This window comes from Hoplias malabaricus, chromosome 2 (assembly GCF_029633855.1).
Source record: "Hoplias malabaricus isolate fHopMal1 chromosome 2, fHopMal1.hap1, whole genome shotgun sequence".
NCBI lineage: Eukaryota > Metazoa > Chordata > Actinopteri > Characiformes > Erythrinidae > Hoplias > Hoplias malabaricus.
The window spans coordinates 71,902,446-71,927,774 of NC_089801.1; the positions used below are offsets into that span (position 1 = coordinate 71,902,446).

The 25,329-nt window shown below is 42.8% G+C and overlaps 1 protein-coding gene across 4 annotated transcripts in view; it reads right to left on the minus strand.

Moving 5' to 3' along the window:
- Positions 1-25,329, minus strand: part of sorcs1 (sortilin-related VPS10 domain containing receptor 1) — a 224,631-nt gene that overhangs the window by 71,850 nt on the left and 127,452 nt on the right. For all 4 annotated transcript variants that reach the window (XR_010800404.1, XM_066661375.1, XM_066661377.1 and 1 more), the window contains exon 3: positions 17,054-17,153. Coding sequence is in view for 3 of the 4 variants with exons in the window: in XM_066661375.1 (XP_066517472.1) it covers positions 17,054-17,153 (100 nt within the window). In the remaining variant the exon portion in view is untranslated. The remainder of the gene's footprint in view (positions 1-17,053; positions 17,154-25,329) is intronic.

Here is a 25,329-nt window from a genome sequence, read left to right on the forward strand (position 1 = left end):
ACACATCGTGGGCCACTGTGCATGCGCAGCTTTTATAATCTCGTAAATAAAGTGTGAAATCACATCATCTTAGCTGTTTAAATGCTCAGAAATTCAGGATAGCAGTGTTCAATATAAAGTGTCGCATAGAGGAGCACAAAGCTGTGGACCAGTGCGTTATCTGGAGTTATGGAGCCACATCCGATATCTCTAGGAGGAACTGGAGTGGGTTTTGTAATCCTGGACTAATCATCTGAGAGCAGTATCTGACCTCACTTATACTGCTGACTGAATGCCATCCAATAAATGGCTCAACATTAAGAGGAAAGCAGAGGTTTTAACTGCACCAAAGTGCATTCAAATTTAAAAATAAATAAAAACAGTACACAGTGAAAGCTCCACCCTCACTGATGATAGCCAGCTCCATCCTCTCTGATGATGCTGCAGAAGTGAGAACAGCCAGGTCCCTTGTTATTGTTTAGAGACTGAATTTATGCACTGGACTGACGGATGCTGTGTATTTTGCTTGGCTGGCCAAAGAGAAGCTGATTAGAGATGCAGCCCATGCTAAGGCCTTCCATATTGCTTTATTAACCAAGGCTATTGGCGTCTCAGCAGAGCGCTGACCAATTAGAGGAAAAAGCCTGTTTCGGGTCCCGCATGGGCACTCAAGGAGTTCGAAAAACATTGCACTGAACATTATTTAAGATCGCCAAGGGAGAGGATAGCATTGGCTTGTTGTGATGGGCGTGTACGAGTGTGAGCCTGTAAGAGTCAAACTGTTTCTGACCCTGTAGTTTACACTGGACGCACCCAGGGGGCAGTCTGTTCGTACTCAAGTTCAGTTTCTAAAACACAAACGATTTGAACTACACATGCTCTCACTCCTGTTGAGGAAGTGTGCCACAGTGTCTCAGATACTCACTCATATTTAGGGACTGTTCCATAAGAGGGTGCTATTCAGTTTGTTGTATTAAAGAAACCTTGTGCCCTTGTTCTGAATAGAATGTTATGAACAGTTGGGGGTGGTAGCCATCCCTGGTGTCCAGGAAGCAGTTGTGGATAGATACTTCAGCCGTGGAAGTTCTCTCCGGTCTTGTGGAATGAACTGGCAACCTTCCGGTACCAAGCCCGGTCCTGTAACCATTAGGCCTCGGCTGCCCATATCTCAGAAACTGTTGCTTAGCAGAAGGGAATATTATTCGTTCCTAAAGAACACCAACTTACAGTTACTTTCTACACAAGGTTGGACCTTCTCTACTGGTCCATTCAAAAATAATTTTTTAACCCAATTTATTGGCTGTTTTTGCGGTTTCAATTATGCAATAACTTAAAAAAAGGAGATACAAGGATTTTTTGAGAGACAGAGACAATGCAAACATACAACAAACCAATAAAACAGACTGAAAGCTCAGTCACGCTTGCTACGTTCGATCCTAACCGAATTAGGATCACTTTATTGGCCACTGTGCTGCACGCATTTAACCCAATCCGTGCAGTGAAACACACATTTACACATGCACTAGTGAACACTAGGGGACAGTGAGCTGTGGGCAGCCCCGAGCTTTTGGGGGTTAGGTGCCTTGACTGAGGGAGGAGAAAGCTTTGTAACTTCACTCCCTGACAAAGCAGCAATAATGAGGATGTGTGTAACTGCTTCAGTCAACATTAGCTAGAATCAACAACAGAAGTCCCTGATGTCAATATCATCTCAGAATATTGCTTATTATTAATACACTGGTACACGTTATTCCAACATCAACATGCTGTTCCGGTTCATCACCACCTCACTGGTGAGTTCAAGTGTTAGCGTCAGCTCACAGAAGCTTTTTGAGTGATCTGTTGCCACCGAGCTGTATCTCTAACCCTCAAACTGCATATATTCATTCATTCATTATCTGTAAGCGCTTATCCAAGTCAGGGTCGCGGTCCAGAGCCTACCTGGAATCATTGGACGCAAGGCGGGAATACACCCTGGAGGGGGCGCCAGTCCTTCACAGGGCAAACTGCATATATGTCATTGTATAACTCCCTAATAAGACAAGATTACATAAGAAATACCATTTAAAAATGAAATACTTTACTCATCCACGGGTTCAGTCCTTTTTTCCCGTCTATTGCCTTTGCCTGTGACTATAAGGGTTAAGTTGTACTTTCTCTCACTCTCTCTCTCGCTAGTTGTTTATCTTCAGCTTTGATTTCCGGGTCCGGACCTCCCTACTCCATCTTAATAGTATCGAGTCTTTTCCCTTGAAGGGAAACGAGATGTCATGTCAAGTTTATTTCATTCTAATGCATCACATATCCACCCAGGAGGAACCCAAAATAGAACGGACAGTCACTGGAGCAAAATACCATCAGTCAGACATCTTCCACTCACGTACAGCACACAGAACCAATCAGATTCCAGTCCGCTGGACTCCAAAGAGAAACCGAATTGGGTCCAGATGTCACTATGGCAATCACAAAAGCTGGAATCAAGACTAGCTCTGGGATGCCAAAATAACCTTGCTCTAATTGGTACTAATCCTCCTAGGGGCATGCGTTTGTAGTAAGTTTCTACATACGGCCAAACAGCTGTGTGATGTAGATGAGATACAAACGTCAGGTTAACGTTCACTTCACGTTGTTCCTTTTTAGATGTGAAGCACCTCGTGGCATGGGCTTGAAACTCACTCGCGTACTTGGGCTTGTTGAAGAACTACACCGCAAGGTGTACCATCCAGTGCTGTGCATCAGTGACGCTTCGTGTATGCACTTTATTTTTGGCACATTTTTTTTATTTCTTAATTGTAAATTCATATCCCATGAGCTGCTCCTCTGACATGAGCCTGCTTGTCTCTGCCATACACTGCTGCATAACACTGTCACTGTTGTATCGATGATCAGACACAGGTCTGATCATTAATATAGCAGCAGCAGTTTGATACAGCAGTGCCAGAGGAGCAGGGATCTGAATTTAGCTCTAGTCTTCTACCGAGTCGCTTTAGTGATTCCGCTGTTATTCTTCTGCTGATTTTAACCATCAGGACTCACCGACATTTCTCCTTGGAATCAACTTCTCTATCTCTGTGTAGTTGTGGTCAGTCTGATGCTGTCTTGTCTCCCCTCACTGTAGTTATACGCTCACATATAAATAGCAAAATTAATTGTAGACTATAAAGGCTTGTCTTATGTGGTCAACAGTAGCCCAGGGCAGCAGTCTCATGTGCCAGAACGGTACATGTAATCAATTCAACTGAATTAATGTATATAGGTCCTACATGTTGATGCTGAACTGAGCCGGTGTAATCCATCCCACTGCAGTCTCTGATCAATGAACCTAAGTCATTACAACACAAACTCATGACTGCCTTTCTGGAGAATCAGACACCATCTAATAGACAAAAGACAAGGCACGTGGACCAGGTCCATGGAGGTATTCCATTACGTGTGTAGCAGACAGGTCAGTAATAGAACCTCTGTTTGAGGATGTTCATGCCCCTGCACCAAAAAGGCTTTGGATAGAAACTAGCCTCATTTAACATCATATAAATGCAATCATTCATTCATTATCTGTAACCCTTATCCAGTTCAGGGTCGCGGTGGGTCCAGAGCCTACCTGGAATCACTGGGTACAAGGCGGGAATACACCCTGGAGGGGGCGCCAGTCCTTCACAGGGCAACACACACACTCACACCTACGGACACTTTTGAGTCGCCAATCCACCTACCAACGTGTGTTTTTGGACTGTGGGAGGAAACCGGAGCACCCAGAGGAAACCCACGCGGACACAGGGAGAACACACCACACTCCTCACAGACAGTCACCCGGAGGAAACCCACACAGACACAGGGAGAACACACCACACTCCTCACAGACAGTCACCCGGAGGAAACCCACGCAGACACAGGGAAAACACACCACACTCCTCACAGACAGTCACCCGGAGGAAACCCATGCAGACACAGGGAAAACACACCACACTCCTCACATACAGTCACACGGAGGAAACCCACGCAGACACAGGAAAAAAACACCACACTCCTCACAGACAGTCACCCGGAGGAAACCCACGGAGACACAGCGAGAACACACCACACTCCTCACAGATAGTCACCCGAAGGAAACCCACGCAGACACAGAGAGAACACACCACACTCCTCACAGACAGTCACCCGAAGGAAACCCACACAGACACAGGGAGAACACACCACACTCCTCACAGACAGTCATCCGGAGGAAACCCACGCAGACATGGGGAGAACACACCACACTCCTCACAGACAGTCACCCGGAGGAAACCCACGCAGACTCTGAGAGAACACACCACACTCCTCACAGACAGTCACCCGGAGGAAACCCACACAGACACGGGGAGAACACACCACACTCCTCACAGACATTCACCTGGAGGAAACCCACGCAGACACAGAGAGAACACACCACACTCCTCACAGACAGTCACCCGGAGGAAACCCACGCAGACACAGAGAGAACACACCACACTCCTTACAGACAGTCACCCGGAGGAAACCCACGCAGACACGGGGAGAACACACCACACTCCTCACAGACACTTCTCCCAGGACTCTTATTTGTATAGTGTGGTTTACCTGCCCGAGCAGGGAATTAAACCGCACACTGAGACAATTTGAGCATGTGCATACAAGAACAAACAGGTTCAGATGACTGTTAAATTTAGCCTCAATGTCATACACTTGGAAACAGGAGACATTTGAAGGAATGGACAGTTGGCTCTAAAGGGGTTGCCAGGCGACAAATGAAACTATGATTACAGCTGCCTGGCGTTCCCACAAAATGCCACAGAAAGGCTAGCAGGAGACTCAGATAAATAAATGTGCTGGCTAAAACTCCACATACTGCTCTGGGAAAGAGAAAAAGAGCAGGGGGTGGTAGAGACTGAATTACAAGCATGCTAATTACTAAATTCCGAATGAGACGCTAACAACCTGATTGGTTTCTGTCATGGGGAAAATGCATTAGCTGGATGAAAAGAAAAGAACTGGGTGACATTGGTTTTGAAGGCTTCCCTTTATCTCCACATAAAGGAGGGGGGCAAAAAAGAAAAGAAATAAGGAAATAAAGACAGAATCAGTGGTAATCTTTCAGGGTAAGCCCCTGAGATTACAAGCATTCTCTTTGAATGCGCATCCCATTCTTTCACTTTCACGATAACAATCCCACCCCAGAACAGTGTTTTATACAGGTGCTATATGACATTTATACTTTACAGTGCATGACAGAGGCCTAAAGAGTTGCTTACTTGATTAATCATTTCTTGATAAGAAAATATCAAAGAAAATATCGCAGCAGGTAGTGTCGCAGTCACACAGCTCCAGGGGTCTGGAGGTCGTGGGATCGATTCCCGCTCTGGGTGACTGTCTGTGAGGAGTGTGGTGTGTTCTCCCTGTGTCTGTGTGGGTTTCCTCCGGGTGACTGTCTGTGAGAAGTTGGTGTGTTCTCCCTGTGTCTGTGTGGGTTTCCTCCGGGTGACTGTCTGTGAGGAGTTGGTGTGTTCTCCCTGTGTCTGCGTGGGTTTCCTCCTGGTGACTATCTGTGAGAAGTGTGGTGTGTTCTCCCTGTGTCCGTGTGGTTTTCCTCCGGGTGACTGTCTGTGAGAAGTTGGTGTGTTCTCCCTGTGTCTGCGTGGTTTTCCTCCTGGTGACTGTGTGAGAAGTTGGTGTGTTCTCCCTGTGTCTGCGTGGGATTCCTCCGGGTGACTGTCTGTGAGGAGTGTGGTGTGTTCTCCCTGTGTCTGCGTGGGATTCCTCCGGGTGCTCTGGTTTCCTCCCACAGTCCAAAAACACACGTTCAAGTGTCCGTAGGTGTGAGTGTGTGAGTGAATGTGTGTGTGTGTGTGTGTCTGTGTTGCCCTGTGGAGGACTGGTGCCCCCTCCAGGGTGTATTCCTGCCTTATGCCCAATGATTCCAGGTAGGCTCTGGACCCACCGCGACCCTGAATTGGATAAGCGCTTACAGATAATGAATAAATAAATTAATTAATACATATACATATGTAGATGAAAACACTAGGAGTCTTGGGTTTAGTGATGTGTTCCTGCCCGAGCTGGGAACTGAACTGCTGAGTTCAGTTCTGCTGAGTGAAAAGAAGTGGCGTGTGCACGGTTATTCCAACTAATAGCCTTTGATGTTTAAGGTGGGGGAGCAGAGGGCAGTAAGGGTCAAAGCAGGACATAACTGAAAAACGCAAAAGTGAAAGAACCTAATTGAAGCCTTCGGGGAAGGAGGTTGGGCGAAGGTCAGAGATTCAGGGATAAAGGACTGTGGGAAAAGAGGAGAAAATAAATAAATATATTTAAAAAATAAATAAATAAATCTGAAATGTCACCCATGGACCAGAGCTGACCGGACAAAGGTCCTGCTTATGATTGAAAAGCTCTGAAAGGCAGACTAACAAGCAGCAGTCCAGCAGGAACCGTTTCCTGAAGCCTTGCGCAACACAGCGATATATAAAAAAAAATGGGGGGGGGGGGTCATTTCTCCAAAAATCTCAAATCAGAAATGACTTTCTACAATTTATCACCAATAAGAAACTGCTGAGACCATGTGATACTGCTGAGAATACGGCCTGGGGTCAAAATGTGGATTATATCAGGGTATATTTGAGTACTGGCTCATAGCTGTAGCTAATTGTGATCGCCACCTGCTGGAAACACCTTCATTACACAGTTTTAAAATGTAGATAACTGATTAAAATCAAAAGCAAACATGTTGGGAGCTACAAAATGAAAACAGCTTCTGAATAAGGCCCAGGCATGTGCATGACAACACAGGCATCCAGTTTAAACAGGGCATAACCTTGTAGCCTCTATGTTTAAGTCCATTGCCAATAGCATTATGATTAAGTGAGTTTTACTGTGATTAAGTTTAGATGTAGGTTTAATTAAGTTAAATCACATTGTGTAAAGCTAATTGTGTTAAGTCCCCGTGGCAGAGTGGAGTTAAGTTAAAAGCTAGGGCAGGAATAGGCAAGACTCCTCTGTAGATTCCTAATTAGCCAGGGTAACATGAGGACATATGCTCTTTGTTGAATATTCGTATCTACAACGAACAGCATAAATGGGAAAATCTGGCTCATTTACGGCAAAAGCGTGAAAACATTGTTCAAAATAAATCTTAGTCTTTCATTAAGCTCACAGAAGCATGTCAGCTATGCTATTAGCACTGTATAAAGACGGGGTTTAAAAAAATGGGGTGTATATATATATATATATATATATATATATATATATATATAAAGTAATAATAATAATCGAATAAAGATGGCATATGCCAAGAATCAAATAATGGTTTCCATACACAATCAATGCCATTTTTTTCAATAGATACCCGAGCTTCCATTTTGGCGTGTTAATTAACGTCCACAGCGTTAGCTGAAAGCTAGCTTTCGTGTGTTGTGTGTTCTCTTTAATGAGGTGATGATTCTCTTGACTCTCTCGAGGTGACTCTGGCGCTTGAACTCCATCATTAAACTTGAGAAGAGCAGTTTGATCCCGGAGAGGCATTTGAAGTTTGGACTAATTGACTCACAGGCGCCCGTCCATTCCCAAACTCAAACTGGACAAACACCGCTTCTGATTCCCTTAGCCAGTAATTGGATGGAAGTGTTGTTCTCTTTCTCTCTCTCTCTCTCTCACAAAGAGCGAGAGAGAGAGAGAGAGAGAGAGAGAGAGAGAGAGTCCTACCAGTGAAACAGACACAAGGCAAAGCTAGCTGTTTTCTTGGAAATTTAAAGCAGGTGGCTAACATAGTGGATAGCCCAGTGTAAGCTGAATGTTTTGAATCAAACATAGGTTGCCTGAACTCCATGTTGTACTGTTATTGTACTCTACAAACTCAATATTAAACAAATAAATAAATAAATACATAAATAAAGCAAGCTAAACACTAAGTAAGGTTAAGCATTAAGGCTAATCATTTGTCCCTTTGCCCAACCCCGGCATTCTTCTCGATTCGTCTCGATCCCTGTTGATATATATATATATATCACTTGTCAGACATCGACAAGATGGCCGCACAAACGTCAGTATAGTGTATAGTAACGTCAGTAAAGTTCTTTAACTTTAAAACAAGCGTTAAACTTCAACTGTGGTTTTCTGACGTCTGAGAATTATCCAGATTCCATCTTAAATGGCAAAGCAATTATATTCCGCACCTCCTGTAGCTACTGCAACCTTTAAAGTGGAACTAGAAATTTTGAACCAACAGCCACTAAAACAGCAGTTGAATTCAGCTTCATATCACGGAGAGTCAGGGGTAGGTGATAGCTGATTGTCGTACGCCTTCGAAAGCAAATGATCTTAAAGTCCTCCCTGATGTCGCTGCAGACAGGAAGCAGAACGCAGCTCTTCTTGTGTTCAAGGGTTGCCACTTTAGCCACTAGGCCCTGTGATGTAAGATAACACTTCCAAAACAAGGGGTAGGGGGAAAACTAAGAAAAGTAATTTGCCAAAGAGCAGCATAATTCTAAGTAAAAGCAAACACAAACGTGAGTGAATAATACAACAAAGTCAAAAAGGCTCTAATAGAGATCTAGGGACTCGAGCTGAATTTAAATCCATTTCCACTTGGACTTGATTCCCAGATTCGATTTCTAATTTGACGTTGACTCACCTGGTCATCTGAGTCTCAGTGGTTTGACTGGTTTGAGTTCCAGCATCTCCTGACTGGACTTGGAATACGAGTTGAGTCACGATCCACCGAGCTCCTACATTCCCAGCGCATCATGACCCGGACTCAGACTTAATAGCAAGCGACTTGTGATGTTCACGGGTCATTTCAAGTGACTCTGACTCACTCAAAGCGATTCCTGAACATCACAGGTTTATGCTCACCACTTGAGTAATCCAGCTGCAGTCATCGGATCTGGCATAATATAATAGAATGATAAAATAGCATGGGTGTTGACACTGTTATTAGTGTATTAGTATTAATCACATAAGCTAAAGTTATTTAAACAAAGCCACATCAAAGTAATTAAAAAGGTGGTGCCTGTTTTTTATTTAAGGGCATCTTTTTCCTTTCTGTTTTTCTGCTCTCCTGGGCCATTTGATGCTAACCACAGTGTGTCTAGGTGATAGACTACAAATGAAAATTGTCAGCACACTCTCTCCGTCTCTCGCTCCCTCTCTCTCTCTTTTGCAGGCATTTGGAGATTGTGCCTAGAGGCTAACAGATGTTCAGCTTTGTTTTATTTTTATTTTTTTCCCCCAGCTTAGCCTGTTCACTTCCATCACAGCACCCGTGAACGCTTCCTCTGCCAAACACATCCTGATTGGTCCAGCCTTTATTGTCTCCATGAGACTGAAAGGTGATCTCAACGTTATTTTTGTTGTATTCAGGTGCTGAAAGAAGCCTAGGAAAAATGCCTTTGGTTTCTACATCTATCCTCTATATCTGGGTTTGCTCATTCAATTGGTTTGAGATGAAAATACTCATAGTTTCAATCAGTGCCATTGACTCTCCATTCACATGGTTCTTATAATGTATACTACCAACTCAGTCAGTAACTAGCTTGGGGCTTCATGCTTCTCTTGAGAGCACTTGGCGTTAAGCATTGTGACCTTAGGTTGATGTGTAGCAGCCCCAGAGCACCCAGAGCTTCCCACACTGGTATTCATCCTAATGTTACATCCATGTGAGCCATTAGACCTCACCATGAAGTGCATGAAGATACTGTGGTATTTATCAGATGCGAATTGCCAGAACTCTGTTCTGTTTCTGACTGGATGAAATCCGCACACTGTCAACACTGATCATAGTCCGGCTGGTTTGTTTTCAGACAGCTATTGCAATCCATTGCTGCAGAACTCGTCCAGGATGCTCCGTCTCTTTCCCCACACACACAAACAAAACACACATATGTCAACGTCTTTGAATGATCCCGTTTCCTCACTCGGTTTGGGAAAATCAACCCGGGTGCTGCTCTAAAACATGATTAAGAGTGTGTGAACCTACATTACAGTGAAATAGAAGTGTGTTTAACTCATTTCTTTATCTCTATGCGATTCCATGTTTGTTATTGCACACTTGGCCTTCGTGATGTTGTGATATGTTGGAAATAGTTATAAAAAATGGGGTGCTGAGGGCAGCCAGGGGGCTATTCTCACCTACAAAGACACAACTGGCCTTCCTCCGGGACACTAAGCCAACCTGCTGCATCTTTTGAACTGTCATAATGCAATGCAACTCAACAGCTTAAAGCATCTGAGGAGAAGGCAACAGCCTAGATGTGTTACATCAGCTGACAGGTGCCTGTGCTATAGCGCCGTGAACAGGGGAGGAGGAGGGGGGGGCGTCCCACCCACCCAGAGTGTAAGGTCTATTGTACTCTCTAGGACTCCTGACTTCAGGCATCACACAGGATCATACCATCTCCTGGGGCAATGTTGTAAAGGTAATGTAAATGAGCTCTTCTAGGACTAGGTTTCCTAAGCTTTGGAATTGGTGATGTACAGTGCTATCTGCACGGAGTAAATACTAGCTAAGTGTTATTCTATCCTGCTCCAGAAGTTACATAGTGCAGTTTCTGCAGTGCTGAGCCCAATTAGCAGTGACAGTGGCATTTGTTACCTCCATTACAGATCAGTGGAGCACCATAATGACTGCTGTAATATTAAAGTAAAAATATTAAATAGTTATAATTAAAAATGTACAATTCCCTCAAGTTAGAAATGAGCAAGATTCCAGATTCCAGCCAGAGATTCGACAATGAAACTGAAACACCTTGTTTTAGACCACAGTAATTTATTAGTATGGTGTAGGGCCTCCTTTTGCGGCCAATACAGCGTCAGTTCGTCTTGGGAATGACATATACAAGTCCTGCACAGTGGTCAGAGGGATTTTAAGCCATTCTTCTTGCAGGATAGTGGCCAGGTCTCTACGTGATGCTGGTGGAGGAAAACGTTTCCTGACTCGCTCCTCCAAAACACCCCAAAGTGGCTCAATAATATTTAGATCTGGTGACTGTGCAGGCCATGGGAGATGTTCAACTTCACTTTCATGTTCATCAAACCAATCTTTCACCAGTCTTGCTGTGTGTATTGGTGCATTGTCGTCCTGATACACGGCACCGCCTTCAGGACACAATGTTTGAACCATTGGATGCACATGGTCTTACTGGTGCAATATGCAGTTAATGAAGATTGGCCACCAGTCTGCTCCAGTTTAGCCATGAAACCTCCCACACTACAATGACAGGGGTTTCAGTCTCATTGTCTAACCCCTGTACATGAGTGGCCAGGTATAGCGTTATACCGGCTGCGCATTTAAAAATCCTGGCCTGTAACCTGGATCCAAAGTCCTGATATGACTTCTGATTTAGAGGATGCAGAAGATAAGCGTACGCCCTGAACCATGAAACCAATTTGAGATCCAATTCATGTGTTTTTCTACCCACTGGTTAATTTCTGCAAAATACACATCAAAGTTGTTGAACACACACACAGAGACACACACACACCATACAGGTACAAAGGCATAAAAATGAATTGGGTTATAAAAAAATTCAGCATTATGGACAACATAATTTTACAAGGCCATACAAACATGTTTATTAGTCCTTCGAATGGCCGTAGAATGAATAGAGCCTCGTAACGTTGTTAATCTCAATCTAATTTCATTTTTAATTTTCAGTTTTACGACCTAATTTTACCTTCGAGACTCCAGGCACAATCTTGTCTATACATCTTGTGTAAATCTAGGAACGCTGTCGCAGGGAGTGGGGCCTGAGGGAACATTTCTCCATGTTCTCACTGTGCTAAGCGTGGCTAACCTTTATGGCCTTTCAGACGGAAGGAGAAAATCGCTGCCGACTCGATATCAATCACTCATTTCCAACTTCGCAAGTTGATGAACTGTGAAAAATGACACAGTGGTGGAACTGAAGCAGGGGCAACTGGTGAAACACAAGGGATCCACACAAAGCAAATGTCCCATCCATTTTATCCATCTGTTTTAATAAATATGCAATAGATGTAATAGTTTGGGCAGCAAAGTGGAGCTACATGTAGCGCTGCTGCCTCACAGCTTCAGGGTCCTGGATGGGCTCCTGGCCTCACCTCACCGTCTGTGAGTTCTCTCTGTACGCATGGGGTGTCCGCATTCCTCCCACGTTGGTAAACGTACTAGATGTGTGAAGTGTGAGTGACTGGGTGAATGGAGCCCTGTCCTGGGTGTGTTTCTGCCTTGCCCCAAAGATACAGAGAAGGATTTTGACTCACAAGCAGCTACTTAAATATAAATGATGACTATATATTACAAGCTGATGTCTTAAAAAACAAATAAGGTAAGTTTTGATCCACACACAATTCCACTAATGTTTAAATTGTCACCGAAGAATGGTAGCATACAGATTCAGTTCATACAGGTAAATATATGTAAGTATAACAACGATCTTAAATCCGAATCCAACTACAAACTCATTTCAATATGTTTATTATGTTGAAAATTAGGAATATTTATGTTGAAACTGAAAAATATGTTTACACATTATATGTCATGCCAATGACCCTTTTGTTCCACATCCCATTTTTTAAATAAGTGGTGAAGTTGTATTATTCATTCATTCATTATCTGTAACCCTTATCCAATTCAGGGTCACGATGGGTCCAGAGCCTACCTGGAATCATTGGGCGCAAGGCGGGAATACACCCTGGAGGGGGCGCCAGTCCTTCACAGGGCAACACAGACACACACACATTCACTCACACACTCACACCTACGGACACTTTGGAGTCGCCAATCCACCTACCAATGTGTGTTTTTGGACTGTGGGAGGAAACCGGAGCACCCGGAGGAAACCCACACGGACACAGGGAGAACACACCAACTCCTCACAGACAGTCACCCGGAGCGGGAGAAGTTGTATTATGCTACAATTAAAAAATAATTAAAATAAATAAATAAATTAAAATAAATAAAAACATGTAAGTGACATTATTGTGATTTAAAAAGCATTTCAGAGGGACTTGGTGGAATAGTAGAGTCAGTAGAAGTAAAGATCAGGTGGTGTTCAGCAGAAAAGTCGGAAAAGACAGCACAGGCTAAAGGTAAAAAAAAAGGTTCAAGAATAAAGTTTCTCAACTAAAAATGTGCATCGCCCTTCAGTGGTCAAGATTCCAGGGCCTGTTCCTGCCTTGCGCCTAGTGATTCCGGGTAGGCTCTGGACCTTAATTTGGAAAAGCAGTTACAGACAATGAATAAATGAACTTAAAAATAATAATAAAAAACAAACTAGGGATTTCTTCCACTACAGTACATAATACCATCTTTGTTTTATATGCAATTAAATAAAGGCTTTAAATTCTTTGCACATATTTGCATTCTATTATTATTTACACATTGCTCAGCATCCCAAGTTTTTGGGAAATGGGGTTGTATCTTAAGTTTGCATGTCCTCGTGGAAATGAACCTGACTTTTCCAAGAAAATAAAGATGCCTGGAGCCAAAACAAGTCCTTTAACTAAAGGTACTGAAGATGTACCCTTGATAGTAACAGTGGTAGTTTAGCGCCCTCCTTATACACTGTGACCTTGAAATGATTTCTGAATTACCCAGCATTCCTTTTTTCAGCAAGTAGAGCTTCTTCTAATTCCTCTTATCAGAGCCAGAGCCCCTCTGAGATAACACTTACATGCTGAGATGCGGATTAGGATCCGTATTTTTGACAGAAATCCTGTCATCCTTCCTCCCCGGTGAGAATGCAGTCAAATGCCACAGACTGCACAGAGCACGACTGGGATTCAAACTTGATTCTAAGCTGTGGAAGTCATAGAACTTTTCACTATGGATATGCTAGGACTCAAATATTTGACAAGTTAAGGTCAGATTCAGATTTCACACCCAGACCCCTATCACTCGGCCAGCTGCTAGCAGATGAGTGTCTGGAAGCTGACGTAATGGCAGCTAGAGTTTTCACACAGGTGCACTGAGCTTTACTTAAAGGAGCAATCTGTCAGATATTTACTGTACTTAGTCATAAAATGTCTATGGTGCTATGGTGACCATAGATTAAGGAAACAGTCAAAGCTGTCTAGTCCATTCTAGTTTGGACAGAATTGGAGGTACAGCTGTGATTGTGAACTTGCCAGTGGTGGTCTCTGATCGCCTGTGGTCAAGAATCCTCCGGGTTCAGATAAGCATCCCAGGCCCAATTAAAGCGCTGGACCCTGTGTTGATTTTACTGCAACTAACAGCAGAAAATGAAAGCGTCTGTGGCTCGGTCCTGTCTTAATGTTGCATGTACCTTCAAAAAAAGACCTTTCTTTTTTAATGTGCAGACCTCCATTCAAGCTCACAGAGCCAAAGACAAGGGAACGAATCAGTGGCGTCTTTTACCCAGAGCCGGGAGGCATCAGGTTTGGTGACAATATAGGCCTTAATTATCGTGTAGCTGCAGGCCAGGCTCGGTGAGATCAGCGAGAAAGGGATGAGTAGCAGACGTGTATTCCATCTTCATTACAGAGCTATATGTAATGAATAGAAAATGGACTCCTCTACTTACAAAGCCATAAATGAGGTTCGCGCCGAGAGTGGGAAACGGGGAAAGTGCTGCATCTTGCACATGTTCGCTGGCCTCGGGGTCAACTCAAAGGCTCCCTGCATTTTTAATCCCATCCTATGCTTTCAAGTTCTTCGGCACACCACCGTAATCACATTACTGATCATGTGGGGACCTTGGGAAGAAACCGACTGTTTACATAAAGCTTCCACATTACAATAACCTTGTGGAATGTAGTTTGGAAACATTTATGAGAAAATACACCTTCTAAAGCTAAGTTTGTATTACTAGAGCCTGGAAAAACCATACCAATCAACATGGGTATATATTATATATTTGAATATTATATACAGTGACCCCTCGTTTTTCGCGGGGGATGCGTTCCAAGACCACCCGCGAAAAACGAATTTCCGCCAAGTAGAGAGAAGATATATTTTTATGTATTTAATGAGTATTTGGACTTTTAAAACCCTCCCTGTTACTGTTAACAACCCACCCTTTGCATTAAACAGTCATTCTCTAATGTTTTTCAGCTGGAACTACATGTGATATCCCACCAGTTTCTTTAATAGAGTCATTCCTAAGCTGTGATTTAGCGTCAGTAAACTTCACTCGGATGTGGACATGAACAACACATGTGCTGTACGTAAGAAACACTTGTAAATTATATATTTTGTCACCTACAGGCCCTGTCTAACACATGTAAACAATATTAAACAATACTATTAATTTACACACCATAAGAAAATGATATTTTTAGGCACCTAGTCTGCGATATAGCGGCCATAAGCCCCTTGAAATAAACCATGAAGTAGCGAGGGATTACTGTATTCTAATATTAAATATACCTACTTTATTCCCATTAAGTTTGATTATATTTCTTCATTTAGAATAATATATTGTGTATCAAATCTACATGTTATTTTATATCATTGTAATAAACATAATCAATGAGTAATAAACGCATGGGGTTTGGTACAGGTCTCGTAATTGCAGAATAATCATGAACAGTAATGAACGCATCATTCTTGGGCAACAGAAACCATTTTTAATGAAGTAACTCTCCACGTTTTCACTCTGAAGAGGCAGATTTACAAGCGTTGAGTCCCACAGCGAATACAGGGGACGCTTTGTGTCTTCGTTACTGCTCAGTAATTAACGAGGAGAAACAAGTCTGTCCTGATTGAGGAAACAAGAGGAGGAGTGTTGAGAGGAAAGCCAGAATGAAGGGAGGAGTGAGACTAACCCTCTGCTCTGTCACTGTGGGAGGGGTCTGAGGGAGACTCCCCCCCCGGCTGTAAATATCAACTCCCTTGTCCCGCCTTTGATTAAAAACACAGCGAATTTATGAGTCCTCTTTTCATACAGTTCATAACTCAGCGGCCCAGAAACTATGGGCTTATCAATATTAATGAGGCACATGTGTTTGGCTTTGAAAACTACTACATCTTCCAATAAAGATCTCCTCCTTTTTCAGCTGCTGGATTTGTAAAGCTGCTGAACTGATTGTTTTGTAAGATTGTATTGTGTGTGTGTGAGAGAGAGAGAGATAGGGAAGAGGTAATAAATGTTATAAGAAAATAAATTAGCCAGTACAAACAGAAGCTGTGAAGCCGTCCTACTCCAAACAGCACGGAGTAATCTGTACGATCTCGTTAGAACGATTTAAAAGTGAGGTTTTTATAAATCTGACATAGAATCATTGCATTCCCAAAACCATGCCTTTAACAGTTTCTTAGCATTCGTTCATTCATATTGTTACTTTAACAATTCGTTTTTGTGGACGCTATACGATTCTTCTAACACTGTAATTAAAATGTAAAAAGCCAGTAATTAGTGTTTAGGACAAGTTCATTGCTTTGTGTTGAGGTCTTAAGTGTTACAGAGCTAGTAGTTTGGGTTTAATAAGAGCAAATTACAAGCATTAAAATGTTCCAATTATTCCTATTACAATTTTTATACGTGATAATGAGAAGGAAACCAGCAGGAGCATTCCAACGCTCTTTATAAGTGTTAGAAAGCCAGCAGTGGGTAAATTACTATTACTGCTTTTTAAAGCAACACCGTTTGTGCTTTTTTAGAGCTAGTGTCTGTTACATACAAATTTAATAGAGTTACTAGGTTCTATACATTGCACTAAGTTTATAATAATGATAATAATGTTATTACGCAAGGCTATTAAAGGCCTAAAACCCAAATTTCCGCGCCTTTCCTTTACTCTACTGGTGTTCAGCAAAGACAACATGGAAAAGACCTAAAGGGCACTGCACTGCCACATTCTGAGCTTGTTAAAGAACTATGGTAAATATATAACAAAGACTTTTAAAAATATCGATAAAATGTTGTTCTCTTAAGCAAGACTTTTTCTGGGCAGACAGGATGACCCTCACTCTCCCAAATCAGCACACACCCATGAAATGAAGCCATCTACTGAGCGTTCACAGGTCTCAGAGGAAGCTTGTGCTAGTCTTTATACTTAAAGCTTGACAGAGTCATGTAGCTAATGTGTGGAACCTGGCAATGACTAAACCTGGGGAGAACAGACTTACCTTTCTCTTGTTGTTAGGGCTGACGTAGAGGTAACTGAGTATGGTCTTCGCCCCGACTTTTTCATTAAGTTTCTCGTAAGTGGTCCCGTAGTCCGTTGACCTGAAACATAATGAGATTGACTAGATGAGGACTGGGCAAATTAGTTGCCGGCAATTAAAGCCTGTCCGTGCATTTTATACAAGGCAAGAGCACGCATGCGATAAAGTCATTTGGCTTTATACATTGTCCTAATACGAGGTGCAGTAAATGTTTAATCTGCTGCACACGTTTGGGAATCAGGGCGAGTCAATTAAACCAGCAGAGACTATGTGGGTGCATGATGAAAAATTCTTTTTTTTTTTGGGCTGAAAACTTTAACTCTGCTCTCATAAAACGTTCAATTATTCAGGTACAGAGAGAGTGACCCGATGCTGCACCTCCACACTCACAAAACACAGCAGCGAGAAGTGATTTTATAAATTCTTGACACACAACTGTCTCAGGGAATACTGTATTCATTCTGCAAAGCAAATCTCACAGTGTTTGACCTGGTTCACCTAAGGTCAAGGCATGGTACGCGATCCCTCGTCCCCCTGCCAAAATACAGCACCAGTGCCAAGCCATCAAACTTTATTGAAAGATTCAAAGAAAAGGGGGCTCCAGTGAAGTAGTCACATAAACATTACTTTAAGCTCTGACCATTGAGAAACAACAGGAGAACGGACCCAAAACACTCCATTCTTTATCTGTTACTGGGAAACAGAGTGCAGACCTCAGCAACATCAGTGGAAGTGTCTGGGACGGTTCCAATCACGAGAAGCAGAGAATTCAACCGTTTAAGATCGAGTTTTGTACAATTTGCACTGCGTTGTAAAAATACCAAAAATTGTTGACTGAATAATTCAGAATGGTGCAAAGTCAAAAGAACATGATAATCTGCAGCCCTCAGTGAAAACATGCAGCTGTACGTACTCCAGGAGAGACGGGCTCACACTTCTCATTAGCATTCACATATAACGTCAACTTTTGATTACTTTCAGGGGAAAGAGAGAAAAAAAAATAAAAAATACAGGACAAGATTATGATGAACCTATTGACCCTCCCAGAGAGCTCTATGTGAATAATTGATGTCGCCTCTAAAATGTTTGAGTCATATTAATGGGAAATAAAGATTATTATGACAAGCAATGCCCATTTGAGAAATCAGTATAAAAAATCTAAAGTACAGAGTAGAATTTTACTACAAATTGTAGTTGGAGAAAGACAGACAGACAGAGAGTCAGAGACAGACAGACAGAGTCAGAGACAGAGGCAGACAGACAGAGTCAGAGGCAGACAGAGTCAGAGACAGACAGACAGAGAGTCAGAGACAGACAGATAGAGTCAGAGACAGACAGACAGAGAGTCAGAGGCAGACAGACAGACAGACAGAGAGCCAGAGACAGACAGAGAGTCAGAGGCAGACAGACAGAGTCAGAGACAGACAGACAGAGGCAGACAGACAGAGTCAGAGACAGTCAGAGTCAGACAGACAGAGTCAGAGACAGACAGGCAGACAGAGTCAGACAGACAGAGTCAGAGACAGACAAAGTCAGGCAGACAGAGTCAGAGACAGACAGAGTCAGAGACAGACAAAGTCAGGCAGGCAGAGTCAGAGACAGACAGAGTCAGAGGCAGACAGACAGTCAGAGGCAGACAGACAGAGTCAGAGAGTCAGAGACAGAGAGTCAGACAAAATCAGACAGACAGAGTCAGAGACAGACAGGCAGACAGAGTCAGAGACAGACAAAGTCAGACAGACAGAGTCAGAGACAGACAGAGTCAGAGACAGACAAAATCAGACAGACAGAGTCAGAGACAGACAGGCAGACAGAGTCAGAGACAGACAGAGACAGACAGTCAGAGACAGACAGAGTCAGAGACAGACAAAATCAGACAGACAGAGTCAGAGACAGACAGGCAGACAGAGTCAGAGACAGACAGAGACAGACAGTCAGAGACAGACAGAGTCAGAGACAGACAAAATCAGACAGACAGAGTCAGAGACAGACAGGCAGACAGAGTCAGAGACAGACAGAGACAGACAGAGTCAGAGAGTCAGAGACAGACAGAGTCAGAGAATCAGAGACAGACAGAGTCAGAGAATCAGACAGAGTCAGAGAGTCAGAGACAGACAGAGTCAGAGACAGAAAGTCAGAGACAGAGAGTCAGAGACAGAGAGTCAGAGACAGAGAGTCAGAGACAGACAGAGTCAGAGACAGAGAATCAGAGACAGAGAGTCAGAGACAGATAGAGTCAGAGACAGATAGAGTCAGAGAGAGAGTCAGAGACAGACAGAGTCAGAAAGTCAGAGACAGACAGATTAAAAATAGAAACTCTGTGTTTCTCTTATGTCATTTTCTGGCCACAGGGTTCACTTTTAGACCAGTGTGTGTGTGTGTGTGTTTGTGTGTGTGTGTGTGTGTGTGTGTTCATTCCATGAAACTAGTCAAGTCCTGGCATGTGTTCAGAATCTACATAAGGCTGAACTGGTCCAAAGGAAAGAGACACCTGTCAGTTTGTGTTGTCTGAGAGTTCCGAATGATGCTTTTTTTTTTTTTTTAAATATATATTTATTATTTCACTTTTCAATGTGTGGCACAGTGAGAATCCCGCCGTAGATGAGGTGGAGGTCATGCAATATTCAGACGCCGGTCAAAGTACTAATGTGAAATTTGTGTTCTGTTGAGATCCAGCATTTCAAACTTCTGAAAGTTTTAATAACTTTTCTCAGCTGCCACTTCAGATCTATTCTGGGGAAAAGGCTGAATAATCAAGGGTTCACCCGAGAGTCTAATTTTATGGATGAGTCTGGAAACCTCGCGTTCAGACTTAATCAAAATGTCTGTTGCTTCTTCCACGCTAGTAATCAAGACCCATTGCAGCAAAGGGGTGCTGATAGCGGAGTTTGTCATGAGGTTGTGTTCAGGACTGTCACCATCGGTTCTTTGAGCAATTGAGGACTCTTAGGATTATTTTTTGTGATTAATTAAGGATTCAAATCTAATGTTTAATAAATACATATAAATCAGTGCATTTTAACCATCCACGGCAGTAATTAGGGGCTGTGATCACACCCACAGCAGTTCTAACCATTAGGCCATGGCTGCCCCTAAACAATGGACCCTCAGATTAAAAGCCTGATGTTTTCCAACTGAACTGAAGAGGTCCAAGCCTTGGACCAATTTACACCAATGAAAAAACCTACTAACATTGGGTATCAATCAGTTTTCTCAAACATAAACAGCATATATTCCACTGTTACTTCAGAAAAAAAACGGAGGCCTCTCCAAAATAAGAGCAAATGGTTTGGTTACAGCCTTTGACTTTATCCACTCAGGACAAATTCAAGTCAGAAATGCTGTGTTGAAGAATTTGTTCACATTTATATGGCTCTAAAGGCACCGAACCTTACTTTAACTCGAGTTTTAACCATGACAAGACATCATAAAAGTCTTCTCAGATCAGCATAAAACAGCCCACTCCTGCCAGACCCAACAATAAATAGCCCATACTCCAGAGGGTCCTTTAGCCGGCCAGATTTATAATGAAATGGTTACAGAGCTGATGAAATACAGCACTTTCTCCATGGCCCCAGATGGCTGGAGGTGATTCATGACCGTAGCGCCACATCGCCACCGGGGTCACATTGGACTATGGGAAAATTACATCATCTTTCTATCGATCAGCTCTTCATAGCTGCTCTCAAATGGCGTGTGATTTAATGCCGTTCGGCCGGACTTCTGGATCGCCGCTGCCATTTTCTCCGCGCTCCTGTGAAATGCCAGGCGGAATCTGAAGGAAAAAGCGGGGATAAATAGGACAGCTTGAGTGAAAGCGATTGAATGATGCCTGAGGACAACCTTTAGTTTCATAAGATTTAGTCGCCCATTGCTTTCAACATAATAAGCACTCTTTCACTACTTAAAGGTGTAGTAGTCTTTCTGAATGCCTGCACACAGTCAAGGTCAATGTGGAGCTGGAGACACGTACAGGTCCAAATGATGCAAATTTCCATCTGGAGTATGAAAACCTGAAGGGCTTTACAGTGCAGTTTGAGAAGAGTTTATGCAGAAGCTAAATGACAGCGCTGTGTCGAGAAGCAGAGACGGTAAGGATCCTAAACACAACAACATTAACAATACTTTTTATAGCGGCTAGTAGCGATACCAATAGTACAGATAATAAAGGTGATATACACAGATCAACCACAAGAATAAAACCACTGATTGCTGAGGTATCTGATTCTGAAGAGGTCCATTCTTTCTGAGGAAAGATCCCAGCGAGAGCAGGACGTTGTTTTGGTTTCCAAATCCTGTAGTTCCCATTAGAGACTGTTTTTCAACATCCCTGGCTTCCCTAATGCGGTGGGGGTGGAGGATCCTACACGACTCCACTCGACTTGGCTCCACTTCCACTGGCTAAATCTTCAGTCAGTTTTCAGTCCTAGCTGAGTAGGAACTAAATGTCGATGTGTGAACCCTTCAGAGCGCTGATTGGCCAGAGAGACATGTCAATCACCACCAAATGCAGAGCTCATTTAAATCCAGCACAAACTCGCTGCTCGTAAAAGCTCTTAAGTTACAGCAGCATTCACATTTACTTGTATCTGACTCACAACGGCAGCTCGTAACTTTACCTCGCGGTGTTTTGAAGAGGTTTATATGCTTCTTGCGCTGACGGTCGATGAAAATTTCCAGTGAAAGCTTGCAAACGTGCAAGTAAAACTGATCTGTGAGAACTGGGGAGCAGAGCCAGTCCAAGAAAAACTAAAACAACACGTGAATATGATGAGCAAACAGTGCCTAACTTTACCGCCGCCATTGTTGTGGTTTTCAAAGCCAGCGATTCCGGTTAGGGATGGGGTTTTGCGACGTCACTATATCCATTCCGTGTGGGAGCTGTGTAGAGCAGGTGCAAAACCACCATTACTTTGACACATACCACTTACATAAACACTGATACAAACCAAGCACAATTATTCATAGTGCTTCCACGCCATTCCCTAAACTCTGTGGCCTCTTTCACCCGGATAATGCTCCCTGCCACACTGCAAAAATTACTATGGGATGTGTTGAGGGAAAGCGGAAAAAAGGCTGGTGGAAAAAAGCCAGAGCTGTTTTGTCTGCCAAAGCTGGACGTAGACATTATTAGGCAAGTGGGTTTAATTTTATGGATTCCCAATGTGGACGTTATACAATAATGTCAGCAGACAGCATTATGATATAATAATAGTTCAACAACTGAAACTGATTCAGTACAGATTCTGGATCAGCTCCATTAAACTAAGGTTATATGTAAGTTTCAGTCTTTTTTCCCCAAGTCTTTCATATTAAATCTATTTTGAATATGGCTGACCCCATAGTGGGGGCGCTACTGGAGCATAAACTGGTTTAATTAGGGACTGCAAAACAAATCGGATGAGGAAAAAACAAACACCATAATCCTTTTCATAAATTCTAACTGCAGCATCATTTTTAGTAGTAAATATGATTGACTGAACTTTTAAAATACCATACAACACAGAGCCAACCAGGTAAAAGAGCTCCATTTTGTTTCCTATTTGGTCACGGAGGCTGTGTTAAAACTCCTATTCAGTCTGAGGAAGCTGCAGGTGACCCGGTCAGTCATACTTCATGTTTCCTGGATCACATGGGTGTTAAGTGCTTTGCTCAAGGGCAAGCTGCTGGTAGGTAGATGATGTCTATCTTAGATAGATGGTGTCTGCTCTGGATGCTGGGATTTAAAGCCTTAACCTTGTCTCAACTTTGAGGAGGCCAAACAATGTCTCAGCCTTCAAACGCTCCCACCCAGACGCCCTTAAAGTGACAGCTCAGCACAAAACCCAGCAACAGTGACCCTGCTTCAGCTTTGCTCTGTACACACACTGCGCATTAGACAGAGGGAATCACTTTCATATTCAGCCTTTAGTTTTAAATGACATGCTGTGGCAATTTGGGGGTGACAGTTTAGCAAGCAGCACCCTGCTTATGTAAAAGGGGACTGAATAATCTCCATTTAATCTGTTTCATTACTTACAATAGCAGGGGAATGTATCGGGAGTGCACAAACTATGCTTCAATCAACACACAATCAGTTTTTCAGCCTTAAATACTGTATTTGTAAAGGAGAAGCAGTAACGTATCTGTTGTTGCAGTGTGCTAACCAGTAGTCACAGGATGCTGTTGTCTGGATATTTTTATTTGGAGGACTATTCAGTCCAGCGGTGAAATTGAGGGCTTTAAAAACTCTAAGAGCACTGCTGTGCCTGATCCACTCGTCCCAGCACCACACACTAATATCACAAACATGTCAGTGTCAACGCGGCGCTACAAATGTTCAATCGCCCAAATCATACATGCTTTCTGGTGGTCCAGTGGGGTCCTGACCATTGAAGAGTATGGTGAACAGGGGATAAAGCATGCAGAAGAACATGTGAGCAGGCTTTATCTGTAGAACAAAGTGCTGCTGTATGGTCAGAGGTGACCGTGTTTTGGACTTGGTGAGTGTGTGATGTCCTGTGATGGACTGGTACACTGTCCAGGGTGTGGTACGATTCTGGGTAGGCTCTGGATCCACCGTGACCCTGAAGAGAACAAAGCAGTTACAGAAAAACGTTATGTCTGTTTGAATACAAAAGCTATTTTATGTCAACTCCACCATTGTCTAGACAATTTAACCACTGGTGAAATGCAATTCTCTCTGGTTTGTTTACGTTCAGGATCTCCATGTCTTTTGAGGTGGAATGGTATGTTTGAAAAGAAAAATGACTATGTGGCTGAAGATAAATTTGTCTGTAAGTTTAATTCACTGTTTGAAGTTTTAGCTTTGTAACACTTTCGCTAATGCTAATTACTACTCACCTATAGAACAGAGAGCAGCAAACGGTGAGGAAACATCATCTGAGTTTACAAAAAGTGTTTTGATTACAATCGTGAACGTCACCTTTAAATCTGAGGTTCTCAGTTTACTTCATTTGAGCTCGGTAATGGTCTGCATACAGTATTAATGTTATCCTCTTCAGACGCTCTGACCTGAATACCTTAACTGACTCGACTTGCCACGTTACTCCTTGTTTAAAGTTTGTGATGGTGGTGAAAGGGTCTGTGGTCTGTGGAGCAGATAGGAAGTGGCACTGAGTCATGACGGTCTGCTTGGCTGAATGAGACAACCTTTAACAAGGACACGCCACAAATCCAATAACCACAGCTCATCACTGTTTTTGTCTTTTTAATGTCTTTAACAAACAAAGGAACTGACATTAGCCATTAGTACACTTCAAATAACTTTTGTAGCAAAGTAAACCCTGCTTCAGATGCATAACTTAAGGTGGAACTGACCATAGCTGACTTTGCATAAAAGTAATCGCATGGTAGTGGTATACAGGTGCTGGCCACAAAATTACATATCATGAAAAAGTGGATTTATTTCAGTAACTCAATTCAAAAAAGTAAAACTTGTATCTTATACCCATTCATTACACACAGACTGATATATTTGAAGTGTTCATTTCTTTTAATTTGATGATTATAACTGACAACTAATGAAAACCCTATATTCAGTATCTCAGAATATTTGAATATTACTTAAGACCAATACAAACAAAGGATTTTTAGAAACGCTGGCCAAGTGAAAAATATGAACATATGCACTCAGTACTTAGTTGGGGCTCCTTTTGCCTGAATTACTGCTGCAATGCTGCGTGGCATGGAGTCGATCAGTCTGTGGGACTTCTCAGGTGTTATATGAGAGCACAGGTTGCTCTGATAGTGTCCCTCAGCTCTTCTGCATTGTTGGGTCTAGCGTATTGCGTCTTTCTCTTCACAATACCACATAGATTTTCTATTGGGTTAAGGTCAGGCGAGTTTGCTGGTCAATTAAGAACAGGGATACCATGGTCCTTAAACCAGGTACTGGTAGCTTTGGCACTGTGTGCTGTTGGAAAATGAAATCTGCATCTCCATAAAGTTGGTCAGCAGCAGGAAGCATGAAGTGCTCTAAAACTTCCTGGTAGATGGCTGTGTTGACCTTGGACCTCAGAAAACACAGTGGACCAACACCAGCAGATGACATGGCACCCCAAACCATCACTGACTGTGGAAACTTTACACTGGACCTCAAGCAACGTGAATTCTGTGCCTCTCCTCTCTTTCTCCAGACTCTGGGACATTGATTTCCAAAGGAAATGCAAAATTTACTTTCATCAGAGAACATAACTGTGGACCACCCAGCAGCAGTAAAGTCCTTTTTGGAAGCG